General features: G+C 31.2%; 1 protein-coding gene across 1 annotated transcript; it reads right to left on the bottom strand.

The window, feature by feature from the left end:
* Positions 1-993: 993 nt before the first annotated feature.
* Positions 994-10149, bottom strand: LOC129002940 (uncharacterized). Its single transcript, XM_054431074.1, has 5 exons — positions 10017-10149; positions 6057-6117; positions 4590-5074; positions 2174-2195; positions 994-1517 (listed from the first exon to the last, which is right to left on the bottom strand). Exons 1-5 carry the CDS (start codon positions 10053-10055, stop codon positions 1072-1074), a joined length of 1053 nt encoding a protein of 350 aa, XP_054287049.1. The 5' UTR covers positions 10056-10149; the 3' UTR covers positions 994-1071.
* Between the last annotated feature and the right edge of the window lie 2658 nt (positions 10150-12807).

The raw sequence follows: 12807 nt of genomic DNA, 5'->3' as shown, positions 1-12807 counted from the left end.
ATATACACCATAAATCTCTTACATCAACTAACTGTAAAAAACACCCATAAAAAAGAGGTTTTGTATTTACTTGTATTCGTGTGTTTTATATCTGAGATGATAAATAAATACCACTACATGGGAGCTTGTTGTATGTATACCATTTCACTTTGAAGTCCGAAAATATTGTACTATGTGAGTGTATTTTGGTTTGAAAACAAAACATAAACATCACAATTTTTAAGAATGTTTTACCTCTCCCTAAAACTATTCTTAACCATATTAATTTATTAACCAATTTTAACTTTCCTGTTTTTAATATGTTTCGATTTCATGACTTCTGCCATACTTTTTTTAAGATATATCAATATAAACACTGATTTAAATAAAAGAGTGCTTTTGGACAAAGTAATGATTTCGAGTTGTTGTATTAACTATGGAAGTTAAATCAGGTAAATAAATATTAAAATTATTTTATAGGGTATGCGGAGATAAAAAGATTTTCAATTACTTTTAAAATGGTTTACAATCCAACTGTACTAGGCACGGTTATCATTTGTATTATGATTTGTTAAAGGGTTGGTGAGTGTATCAGTGGAAATTATTTCGTGGTCCTGAACCCGAGTTAAACTTCAGTTGCTCTAGGCTATATTTCACTAAACCACTACATTCTTGCTACTGTTGTATATTTCTATCTACTTGTTCTTTAAATGGAGAACATGAATTTCAACAGTTTTTATTGCGGACATTTCAAACAATTTTGGTCGTATAAGTCAACTTAGGTTGGGCGTTTGTGTAATTTTAGTTGTAATGTATTAGTTAAGTTTTTTCACCTAAGGACGGGATCAGATTCCAGATCCCGAAACTTTGTGTATTGCTTTTTTACAATCGTGATGGAAAATGTCCACAATATACCTTTGAACAACATCCAACTAATATTTTATTTTTTAATGTATCAGGTTCTCCTTGCAATCTGTAACAAATTATTCTAGGGTTGTAAATAAGCCAATAATATGTCAACATGTTTTTATTTAGTTGATTCATCTTTTCCATCAGATGAGCCTATCCAAGAAAGTCAGTAAATCTTGTATACTAAGGCGCTTCCACTTCCAAGGCTGCGTCACTAGTCCAATCATTTGGACAATTTACTCCACTAGGAGCATCCCGAGTAAGAGAAACTTTCCCTTCGACACCAAGCAAATAAGTAAACCAAATGTTCATTTTAAAGCAGTTTCCATCTTTTTGTTTAAACAAGAGTGTAAATTCTTTGCCTTCAGATGAATTGTTTTCCTTGATACATATTCCTTCAACTCCGGTCGTACATGTGTCTAGGGATATCTTTTCCAAGATAATATCTTTATACACTATATATCCTGTTGCTATTGTAGAATCTCCGGCCGGGATCTTGTTGTATTGTTGGCACTTGAGCGTGAGGGCGTCATTGGTTTTTTCAAAAGTGGTTAAGACAGGGTCTCCAAAAGGGTCACCATATTGGTGAAATTCTATGATTTCGTAGTGGTCCCATGGTAATAAGGATACTATAAAACACGGTGCATTTATTTTAATAATTGAATAAATATTATATCTTTTTACATCTATTTTAAACGTTCCCAATTATAATAACAGATCTATAGAACCCAGAAGTTATTTACTAGAAATATGATAAATCAAAGAAATAAAAAGTACAATTTCTCAATTACAGTATATCCTAACAACAATTGTAGATAATAAATTTAGTTTGACTAAAGGTTGTTATTTGTTTTGTTTGAAGTTCCAGTCCAGGGCTCTGAAACCCTACTGGACTGAGGCTTTTTCAGGACTACGCCCTCTTCAGTCAGGGAAAGGATTGTGGCCACGGCAGATACGTGGAAATAACGAAAAAGTGTAACAACAAATTGCAATTCTGCCGCAGCCGCTGATTAGGGGAAGGTAGGTTGGGTGTTGTTTTCGAGAGAGCATGGTTGTGGGAGTGGTTCGAGGTTTGTTAGGTGGTTTGTTGCACTTGGATTTAGTGGTGTCTGTTTATTTATTAATGATGATTAGGGGAGGGGAGTAGCTGGATTTATTACTATTCATACAATTCTAATTTTAAAAATACAGGGTGATACAATACATAAATAAACAAGTAGACCGTACACGTTATATTTGACTTCTTGTCCAAAATGGCATGATAGTTCTAATCGTAAACACTTACCACCTTCATCACTTTCATTTTCCTGAAAAAAATATATAATGTACATTTTTTGTAAGAGGTGGGCTACTGTAATATATCATATGTTTAACAAAACATGTCTAAGCATGATAAATTATAGGAAGTTGCCCAAAGATAAGTATTTAAGTATTGTAAAGGTAGATTATTGGACATATCCTCTTTGACGAGGGTTGTTGGATAGTGATATTTGCGACCATTAATAGATTGTTCAATTAAGCCAAAGAATCTCTTTGACATTTATATTGTATTTTGTATCAATTATATTCGACATTCAACAGCTGGACTAGTGCGCAGCCTAGCCAGTTTGGAGATTTCGCCTTGCATAAATGTGGCTGGCTATACATGGCTATAATGTGCTTAATGAATCGAAACTAGATTACAAACAGTTAACAAATGACTAAATGATTAATACCAACTATATTTTTTTTTTAAGAATTTTTATAAATGAAAAATTTCATGTATAAACATGTTTGAATGGCATTTTTGAGTGTATAAAGCCAATGGTTTTTTAACGTACTCCCAATTGACGGTGCAGTATCAGGATAGCAAGAAAAACTTACAATTTCAAGAAAACAAATGTAATTATCCATCACCCTGATAACTGCCTTGGATTTTTTTACATTTTAGTCATGTTGAAAAAATAATTTTAGCCGATAATTTCCCATAGGCCTCCAACTTTGATTTATCTCATAAAAGACCCCATATTTTATGATTTATTTAGAAATTAAATGCCATTTAAAAAGTTTTTATTCTTTACATTTTTATATAATGGAATCAATATTTTTAATGTTTTTAATTGTCTTTTTAGTATGTAGATGCAATTTTAAGACTTATTTACTATTAGCATTTTCTCTCTAAGCTTACTCGTATAGGAGCTACATGGCGCAGAATATACGCAGTTTTCTTAGTTTTAACATGCTGTAACTCCTAAATGAGTAGCTTTAGAGAGAAAATGCTAATGGTAAATAAGTCTTAAAATTGCATCTACATACTAAAAAGACAATTAAAAACATTAACAATATTGATTCCATTATATCAAAAATGGCCGCCATTTTACAAATGGCAGAACATTTTAAAGGGTTATTAGAATGGAGATGCAATTTTGAGACTTATTTACTCTTACAATTTTCTCTCTACACTTACTCATTTAGGAGATATATGGCACAGAATGTAATTTTTTCTTAGTTTTACACGCTGTAACTCCTAAATGGGTAGTTGGAGAGAAAAATGCCCATTCGAAAAACGTTTTTAAATAGCATTTACTTTCAAACAAATTCATAAAATATAGAGTCTTCTATAAGAAAGATCAAAGTTGGTGGCCATATTGAAAAAATAGCACCTAAAATTATTTTTTCAACTTGACAAAAACTGTTAAAATAAAAAATCCAAGTCAGTTACAATTTAATATTTATTGATATCTCTTATAACTTTCGAATAAAACAGCTGGCACACTTATATCAATCACCCTGTATTAACTCAGCATTATAATAAAGGGGAAGCTTTCACTGTTGCCTTGATCCTTTTTTACAGCAAATATTAAACACCATATATTAGATTTCAATAAAATTATTTCGAAGACAGTCAATGGACAAGTTCAAGTAGAAGTTACTATTAGGGACAAAAAATTAAGTAACATTATATAAAGTATAGTTTCAGAAATGCAAGTTACGTTTCAGAAAAACAAGTTACACTAAACAAAATACATATTCACAAAATGTCTTCGCAAAGTATGCAATTTTTATAACAAAATTCCATTGAAGTTTAAATTTAAAGAATATCGAGACGTTGGCAGTCCAGCCTGCCCTAATAAGAAATATTACAAATTCAAGCCAAGGATCAATGATATTGCATAGCCTATAACATGTGCAATTGGAAAACTTATTAAATTTAATAATTGAACGTGAAATAATACAAGAAAACTTTTAGAAGATTATGGTCAACGGTTACAATGAATTGAAAAAATTAAACTAGACCAAGCCCTCATCGAAAGCACATTCCTTAAAGAAAACCATTTTGTTTAAAAAATCAAAAACAACACAAAACAGCGTGTTTTTATTAGGCACGTAATAAGTGGACACTTGAAATTAAGTTGGCAACAAGATATTATGACTAGGCCTACTATCAGCTGGTGCAGCGTTTCGTATTTCGTTCAATGTTTGGATTTAACCTACCCTAAAAACGTGTCGTACAGATTTTGAAAGACTAATTTTATATGTGCTTTATAGAAACTCTAGAAAAATATAACATGAAACGCGAGTGTAAACTGCCTTTGCTAAGTTTAATATTAAATTAATCTAACTATAAAATTACAACCATATTCAAGACATTCCTGATTTTGATTACACCATATGGTTTGGTTAAGATATATTTTTCACATAACGTATTATTCTAAACTTACAATCTTAGTACCCTCGCAATTCGTATATTCTGTGGCCAATCTCCGTAATGTGTGATAGTGAAGAATGGTTTTAACCTGGTAATATCTGCTATAACACCGAAGAGATGGCATTTGTTTCTCGAGGCTATCGGGTTTTGTATTCTCCACATTAAACTTGTAGATTATTTTGAACGTAAACGTATCATCTTCAACTCTAAATGGCGTATCTTTCGATACAGAAATGTACAACAATTGTGAGAAAACCATTTTACTTTTTCCTAGCTTCAATCTATCTATGAAGTAACCTTCTGAGCCGTATACAAACGCATTAACTTCATTGTCACCTTCTACGCATTTAACAAGCAAACTTTTCCCTGGTACGAGTTCGACGTTTTTTTCAGTTATTCTACCATTTTTCAGTTTATTTTCTGGGTCGATGTGATTCGGCAAGGCTTGAAATGAACTAAAATGCTCGGACTCATCTCGTGGTAGAGGAAAGTCCAGAACTGAAAGATAAATATACAGCTTCATTAAAAATAAATAGCATTAACTTACTGTGCTAGTTTTAATATTGATACGACAAAACTGGAAACACCTTTTTCATCCAGTTAAATAGACTTGATCTTTTTTTTACCTAGCTTAGTGTCATTGAATTTGGTGAAAGATTTTAAAGTATGTTAGTTGTTTCCACTTTTTGATGACCTTTAAAACGGAAATATTTTATTTACATCGTAACATTTTTAAGTACTGACAAAATAAGAAGGAATCACCAAAGTCAATCAATGGTTCAACTAGGATAACAAATTGTTTAATTCAAATTATAAACCAATAAGGGTTCGTTTATAGTTAGATCTTTTATACACTTTTTATAAATCTATTATTTATATATCCAAATATGGTTTGAAAGATCCTAATTAACTGTTGGTAAAACCAAAATGATTATATTAAAGAAAATAATTATAAGAGTTGTATGGATCTACATAGATAACTGAAAATAAAAACTCGTGTACTATTATAATAAAATAAAAAAATACTTTCAAAACAGACTGTAATTTTGAGATAAAATATCAATCTGATTACTCTTTTGTACTTTGACCCCAATGTTTGACGGTCGTCATTACATCAAACGGACACACATGTGGAATAAGGATGACACGTCTATCTTGATAAATGGAGAAGTTGTGAAGGGCATTACTACTGGTAGTGCGAAATCTGCTGTAAATGTTCTCAATGTGTCCAAAATATTTATAATTAATGTCAATGACAAGTCCTAAAAAATTTACGCTAGAACAAGAAGAGTTACCCACGTTAGCGCTATTGATACGTAGATTCAAAAATTGTAAGTTTCAAGTTTTATGTGGTTTTAATTTGGAGCAGGCTTACACCTCTTACACTCAAACAAACACACACACACGCAAACATGTTGTTACAAGTTTTAAAGTAACCGTATAAATAAATGAACATTGATTAACTGAATATTGGTTTTACCATGGCCTTTGATTTCCGCCCCCTTCGATAAGGATCCAGTGTCAGCTAAGCCTTGACAAATCTGCAACAGAATCATCCCATTTCAGATTAAACAAAATGTTTTTTATTCTGATTAATTCTGTAAATGATAAACATAAACATAATAATCGCAAACATTTTGAACCAGCAAGATGGGGTCATGCGTGAAAAATTAGAGTTTTCATATTCTTTTCAACATAACAATGCCAAATTTTCTTTGAAAACAGTGGGGCCCAAACTGTACAAGGAACCGTTGTTGTAGAAATTAACATAACGGAGAAAATACAAAACTGTACATTCTAAATTTCTATGCTATTTTCATAGAGAAAAAGTAAAATGTAACAAAATAAGGAAAATAAAAGTTTACTTGTTTATCGGCATATTTTGATTCAATTTAATAAATTTATTTATTCAATACCAAGCTACATTTCACTAAAACACCCTTTTACTTACCTGCTATAGAAGAAAACCTAAGTAACCTTTAGATCTACTGTTGTTTGAAAGGTGAATAAATCTGACCAGGTAGTGTAACAAAATAAACTATCTTTTTTTATACTTATCATAAATTCCATATAGACTTGTATGGGATGTGCTAATATTATTGAACAGATATTTTTTTGATACTTTTGATTTTTGACTAGCATTTCAGGACATCACTGTACATTTAAATAGAAATTTAATAAGATGGGTGTTATAAATATTTAAATAATTGTAAAAATATACAATTGTATGGTGTGGATAATTATCAGCCAATTATCAGGTATTCTCTGTAACATCGTATGGTCATCCTGCTTAATCGATTATTACGATTGGAAAATCATTTGATACTTTAGGCCTATTGTACATAGTACATGGAGGAATATAAATAAAAAAAGGAGTTTCAGTACTTACGTGTTATACCGACCACACCTAACCTAACCTAAGCTGAGGATGGTCAGGTTAGGTTAGATTAGGTTAAAACAGTGTATTGATTTGACAGACAATAAAATTCAATTAGTTTTTGTTTTTTGAACAAATTAAAATCGTATTTAATTTTATTAATCTTATTTGGAAGTCGATTTATCGGTTTGGTCGGTGTAATACATCGATATCGGAGTGTCCTTTAGGACTTTGCACTTCCGTTTGAAGATTTTCTAGATTTCACTTCCAAAACTCCAGCGATGCTAAACAACCTTTTCCTCCTCTTAAAGCAGCAAATTGTACCGAGGTAAAATGAATAAATTCAGTTTTCTTTTTGCAATGACAAAAAACAAAATTATATTTTTAATCATTGGTAAGACAGAAAAAGATATAAAATAGAGTATTTTACTTTGTAGGTTGGTAGTTCTAGATGATAAGCAGTTCAAGTTTTTGTCAGTTAAGTTTACTGGAAATTGTGGTCTGGAAATAAGTGGTTTCTGTAGATATCTATATATAAAGCCAAAAGTACCTATGAACTTTTGAGAAAATACAAGTCACACCCCCATAAACCATATACTTAAAATGCGTCATGACGAGAAACTTTGCGCAAAACTATCCATTGTTTCTTAAATTGCCCTATAAGGTCGTTATTGCTTTCCAAATGGAACTTTCCATATGACTAATGTTAAAAATACCTCAGCTGTATTAATTTGTATGTTATTCTTTCAATTTATTACCTTATTAAAATCAGGTGAGATTATTGGTTTGTATTACTGTATTCAGTTTTGTTTATTTCAGCTTAACCTAACCAACAATAGTTTTATTAATACTTATGAAGTCAAACGGGGCGAAGCCCGTGGGTAACAACTAGTTGTAAGTAAAATTTAATATTTTTTTATAGTAAGTTTTCGGAGAATTATTGTATGTAGCACTTGTAGAAATCATTTTTGGATTGTTAAGTAAAGTAGAGTATAATTTTCAAATCATTATTAATAAGTTTTAACAAGAGTAGAAGACTTGCAAAGTTCAGACAGACCTGTAGATTGTTGTTCTTGAGAAGAAAATTTTCACAAAGCGTATTAAGGATCTTAAATCCAATTTTATTATTTTAATTTGTAGGAAACATTATTTATCGCCTTTGTTTGGTGTTTTTAGACAGAAATCAACCACTTGAAGTTTCTAGTTTCAAGTTTCGTGTATTCAAGAGACCACCTAATCCAGTAGCTAAGATTAAAAGGAAAGATATAACCAATTTTATTAATTTATTTTTTTATTTGAAGAAAGCCAATTTAAACCTAAGTTTATGGTCCCTGGTGTTGGCGACTCTCAAATTCTCTAGTAAATAGTAAGTTTATAATATAGCACGGGAATTGAAAGAAGTAATTATATTTTATATATGAAAGAGAGTTTTATCTATTTTGAACATCAGAAGAATATATATCTTCTGGCCTATTTTGTCTTATTAACTAAACTCACATCCACTACCAGCTTCATAGAATTTATTCCAAATTAAAGTATACTACCTAATTGGCAATCATGGTAGGGGTATAAATACAGCTTTTTTAATACATACGGTGAGGGGGTAAAGCAGTTCTTTTACTCCCTGGTAAAACGTATTTTTATTTTTAGTCGCTAGGGAGTAAACGTAAGCTTTTTTAAATACTGTTGATAAATTCGATTGACTGGTGACCTGATTGACGAAGTGACTGGCAACGTGGCTGACGACGTGGCTGGTGACGTGTTTGGCGACGTGGTAGGCGACGTGGTAGGCGACGTGACTGGTGACTGGGCTGGGGACGTGACTGGTGCCGCGACTCCGACTGGCTACGTGGCTAGTGACTTGACTGGTGACGTGGTAGGCGCCTTATATAGAGTATTATAGAGGTAAAACATTTTTTTGAAAATGGATTTTTGAATAGCGTCATATAAACCTTACAACACGCAAATATCATAATATCTGCAATCAGACACAAACTATTGAGACTATTATAGCCACATCGCCAATTGAAGGGCTTAAAAGTTATTTAAAATACCCCCACCACAGCAAACCTGCAGACTAAGAAAATTTCCATTTGCCTGAATTGATACACAATTAAATCAATTCCAATGGTATTAGGTTAAACGAGTACCTAGGTTAACAGGGAGGATAATAAAGTGTGTTTATTTAGTAAAATATAATTAGTTTAGTATGAAATAAACACATTTGCCAAGTTTAATCAAAATATATCTTTAAACAATAAAAAACTACATTTTACAATATTCTCCAAAAGAATAACCAAAAACCGCTCAAAAACATCTCAATATACTAAATTATTTGTCTTTTTAAGCTCTTTAAAATTGTCCAGAAAAAAGGGGAAAATTTGTGTTTTGAGGGTCAAAAATTAGAAAACCCTGTTTTTACCCTATAAAACCCCCGTTAAATCCTATTCCTATCGTCCGATCATGTTGGTTAGCGATCTCATTCAAGTTTATCCCGCCTTACACCTTCAAACCAAATTTCATCAAAATCAGAAAAAATTACTCAAGATATCGCGTTCACGGACACACTTACATATATATAAATATATATCTAAATCATATAAAATCGTAAGTTATTCATACATATAGACAAATTCGAACGAATAGTGTTTTTGGCGTCTGGGAACATCAAAATGAAAAAGTAAATCGGTCCGGAGCCTAAACCGTGCCACCTACGGTAATAGCTACTTCCCTACAGCAAAATTCGCTAAAACAACAATTATCATGCGTTATTATTTATTGCAAAGTGATATAGCTGTGATTTAAAAATGGGATCAATGGAAATATAATTTTCTCACATAATGTTTTTTTTTATGAAGTAGGAAAAGTATATATCAGTTAAAGCATTATACATTAACTCATGAAATTAGATTATGAAACTCAATACACACATGTAATTCGTGATACTTAATAAACAGTAAAAAAACACATGAAAAACCTAATTTATATTTAATTAAACACCAAATGTTAGATATTGTGAAAAGGGTAATTAATGCAAATGAGTTAATACATATGAAATCTTACCAGAAATGATCCAAAAACCACAGTAAATAGTAGTTTCATAGTACAGGGATACGGGTCGAACTAGACGCGCACATACATTTGGATCTCTGGATATACAGTACGTAGTTTGGTTGTGAAATTGGTTAGTGAAAAATTACCGTAGGCATCGTCTATCTAACAAACATATGGCGCGAATTAATAATCGTATTTATTACACATGTTTAAACTTTCATCACAACCTTCTCACATGTGAAGTATAAAGTGCATATTTACTGTACTTTTACCAAGTAATATACACAAAAATATGGGTGGAAACCGAATTCCAGACTGTGTCAACATTTGAAACTTGAAAATTTAAATCACATTCTTTGCAATAATTATGTGCCTTGTCCTATTAGATGAGTAGTCCAACAAAATTACGTTATACGAATCTTTAACTCTTATAAGTCAGTATAAATCAAAACGAATGAAAATTGTATTTACTTCAAATAGCTCTAGAAAGTTTTGTTTTATTAAACTGTGTATTGTATGCCGTAAGGTTGATTTCTGTTTTATGTTTTATTCAAGCCATTGCAATTTATTGACTATTTAACTATACATACCTGTATTAACAAACGCACAATCATTGATTAGACAGATTAAAAATAGTTAAAAATCCATTTTTAGATATTGCATCTAATTTTAGTAAAACTTGTTTATATGTCATATCAATATAAGAAAGGAACCATTACGGCAGCTAATTCATACACGTAATCAAATTCATACGCGTAAATTAAAAATCCTTTTTTCTATGAGTTATAAAGCATGACGAAAATATAGTTCACTACGCGCTCAATTAAGTGCCTTTTTTGCCCTCACTCATTTGCCGACCTCCCTCAGCTTTGCCTGACATATATATAACCAAGCGGTTTTGATCACTCATTAATTGTAGTATTCACTTAACTTATATTTCAATTTTATTAGAATCGATAGATGATTGATTATGCATCCTATAATCCAACCTCAAGCAGCAATGCCCATCGGTACATACAATATAGACTTGATACTATCTTATGGGAATAGATAAACCAATGATGTAGTAAATAATATGGTTAATAGATCTAATTTACTATTCGTGTTCTTAATTGGACCCTGAAAATAATTCCGTTTTAATTGGAGTAATAAAACAATTGTATTAATTTTGCCAATTAAAAAATGCATAAAGAATAGCATTTCCCAGTAAATTATTTGTATTTGTCATAGGACGCTAGGCGCGAGCCTGGGATTGTTTTTCACATTACTTCAGGCTAGACCTAGGGGTTATGGCATTATCACTTTGATAAAATCCATTGGTGACTTGGCGGGGATCGAACCTTGGATCTCAGTGACTGAAGTCCCGCACTCTAACTACTACACCAGCTCGCTCCCCAGTAAATTAAATTGGGGCATTTTAAAAATGAGTTAGAGCGTTAACTGCACCTTTGCCATTAAAATTCACCTACTCGCTTTAATAGTGTGTATCGTTTGTGTAGGAGTGTATATCATCGTTTGTATTGTATTTACTCTTGGAACAAAAGTAATCGTTCGTTAAAAAAAAAACAACTAATGAAAATGTAATTCTCAGCCTGACTTTTAATTAAAGAAGTAAGTTTTTCCATGCAAACTTATTTAATGATGTCCACAAAAGAAAATAACATTTAAAAGGAGAATTTTTGTATTTGAAAGGTCAATATTGTCAATTTAAATTTAGCTTGATGGGTGGATAGGACCATAAACAATTTAAATGCCAGAACAAACGTTGTGAAGACAAAATGTTGTCTAGAATATACACCATAAATCTCTTACATCAACTAACTGTGAAACAACCATAAACAAGAGGTTTTGTATTTACTTGTATTCGTGTGTTTTATATCTGAGATGATAAATAAATACCACTACATGGGAGCTTGTTGTATGTATACCATTTCACTTTGAAGTCCGAAAATATTGTACTATGTGAGTGTATTTTGGTTTGAAAACAAAACATAAACATCACAATTTTTAAGAATGTTTTACCTCTCCTTAAGACTATTTTGAACCACATTAATTTATTAACCAATTATAACTTTCCTGTTTTTAATATGTTTCGATTTCATGACTTGTGCCATACGTTTTTAAGTTAAATCAATATAAAATACTGATTTAAATATAAGAGTGCTTTTGGACAAAGTATTGATTTCAAGTTGTTGCATTAACTACGGAAGTTAAATTAGGTAAATAAATATTAAAATTATTTTACAGGGTATGCGGGGATAAAAAGATTTTCAATTACTTTTAAAATGGTTTACAATCCAACTGTACTAGGCACGGTTATCATTTGTATTATGATTTGTTGAAGAGTTGGCGAGTGTATCACTGGAAAATAAATTTGTGGTCATGAGACCGAGTTAAACTTCAGTTGCTCTGGGCTATATTTCACTAAACAACTACGTTCTTGCTACTGTTGTATATTTCTATCTACTTGTTCTGTAAATGGAGAACATGAATTTCAACAGTTTTCATAGAACTTAATTTATATTAAGCTATTATACACACAGTTTCATTGTACTTTTCAAGTTTAAAAAGACAAACATTCTTGTTTTGTAGGTCCAAACAATCATTGCAAATTAAATATTCATATAGACAATCTTTGATGGATATAATTGTTATTTTAATTTGCTGAATATCAAAGAGGGACCATAAAATACAAGTTTGGAAATATGTGTGAAGCTTTTAATACCTGGGCCTATTATCGCCACTAAATAAAACTTAAAGGAGTAAGCTATTTAATCTATCCTTGGTACGCTTTACCAAG

Source organism: Macrosteles quadrilineatus, unplaced genomic scaffold (genome assembly GCF_028750875.1).
Source record: "Macrosteles quadrilineatus isolate MER2022 unplaced genomic scaffold, UCM_ALF_1.0 Scaffold_9__3_contigs__length_116548681, whole genome shotgun sequence".
Lineage (NCBI taxonomy): Eukaryota > Metazoa > Arthropoda > Insecta > Hemiptera > Cicadellidae > Macrosteles > Macrosteles quadrilineatus.
Note: the sequence above shows the minus strand (reverse complement) of the source record. Positions and strands in the feature narration are given on the sequence as shown.

Coding starts and splice junctions, on each gene's coding strand:
- LOC129002940 (XM_054431074.1), bottom strand. CDS start 10,055: ATGAAACTACTATTTACTGTGGTTTTTGGATCATTTCTG. Junction 2,196..4,589: donor ATTGCGAGGGTACTAAGATT/GTAAGTTTAGAA, acceptor TATTTTTTTCAG/GAAAATGAAAGTGATGAAGG. Junction 1,518..2,173: donor AAATGAAAGTGATGAAGGTG/GTAAGTGTTTAC, acceptor CGTGTTTTATAG/TATCCTTATTACCATGGGAC.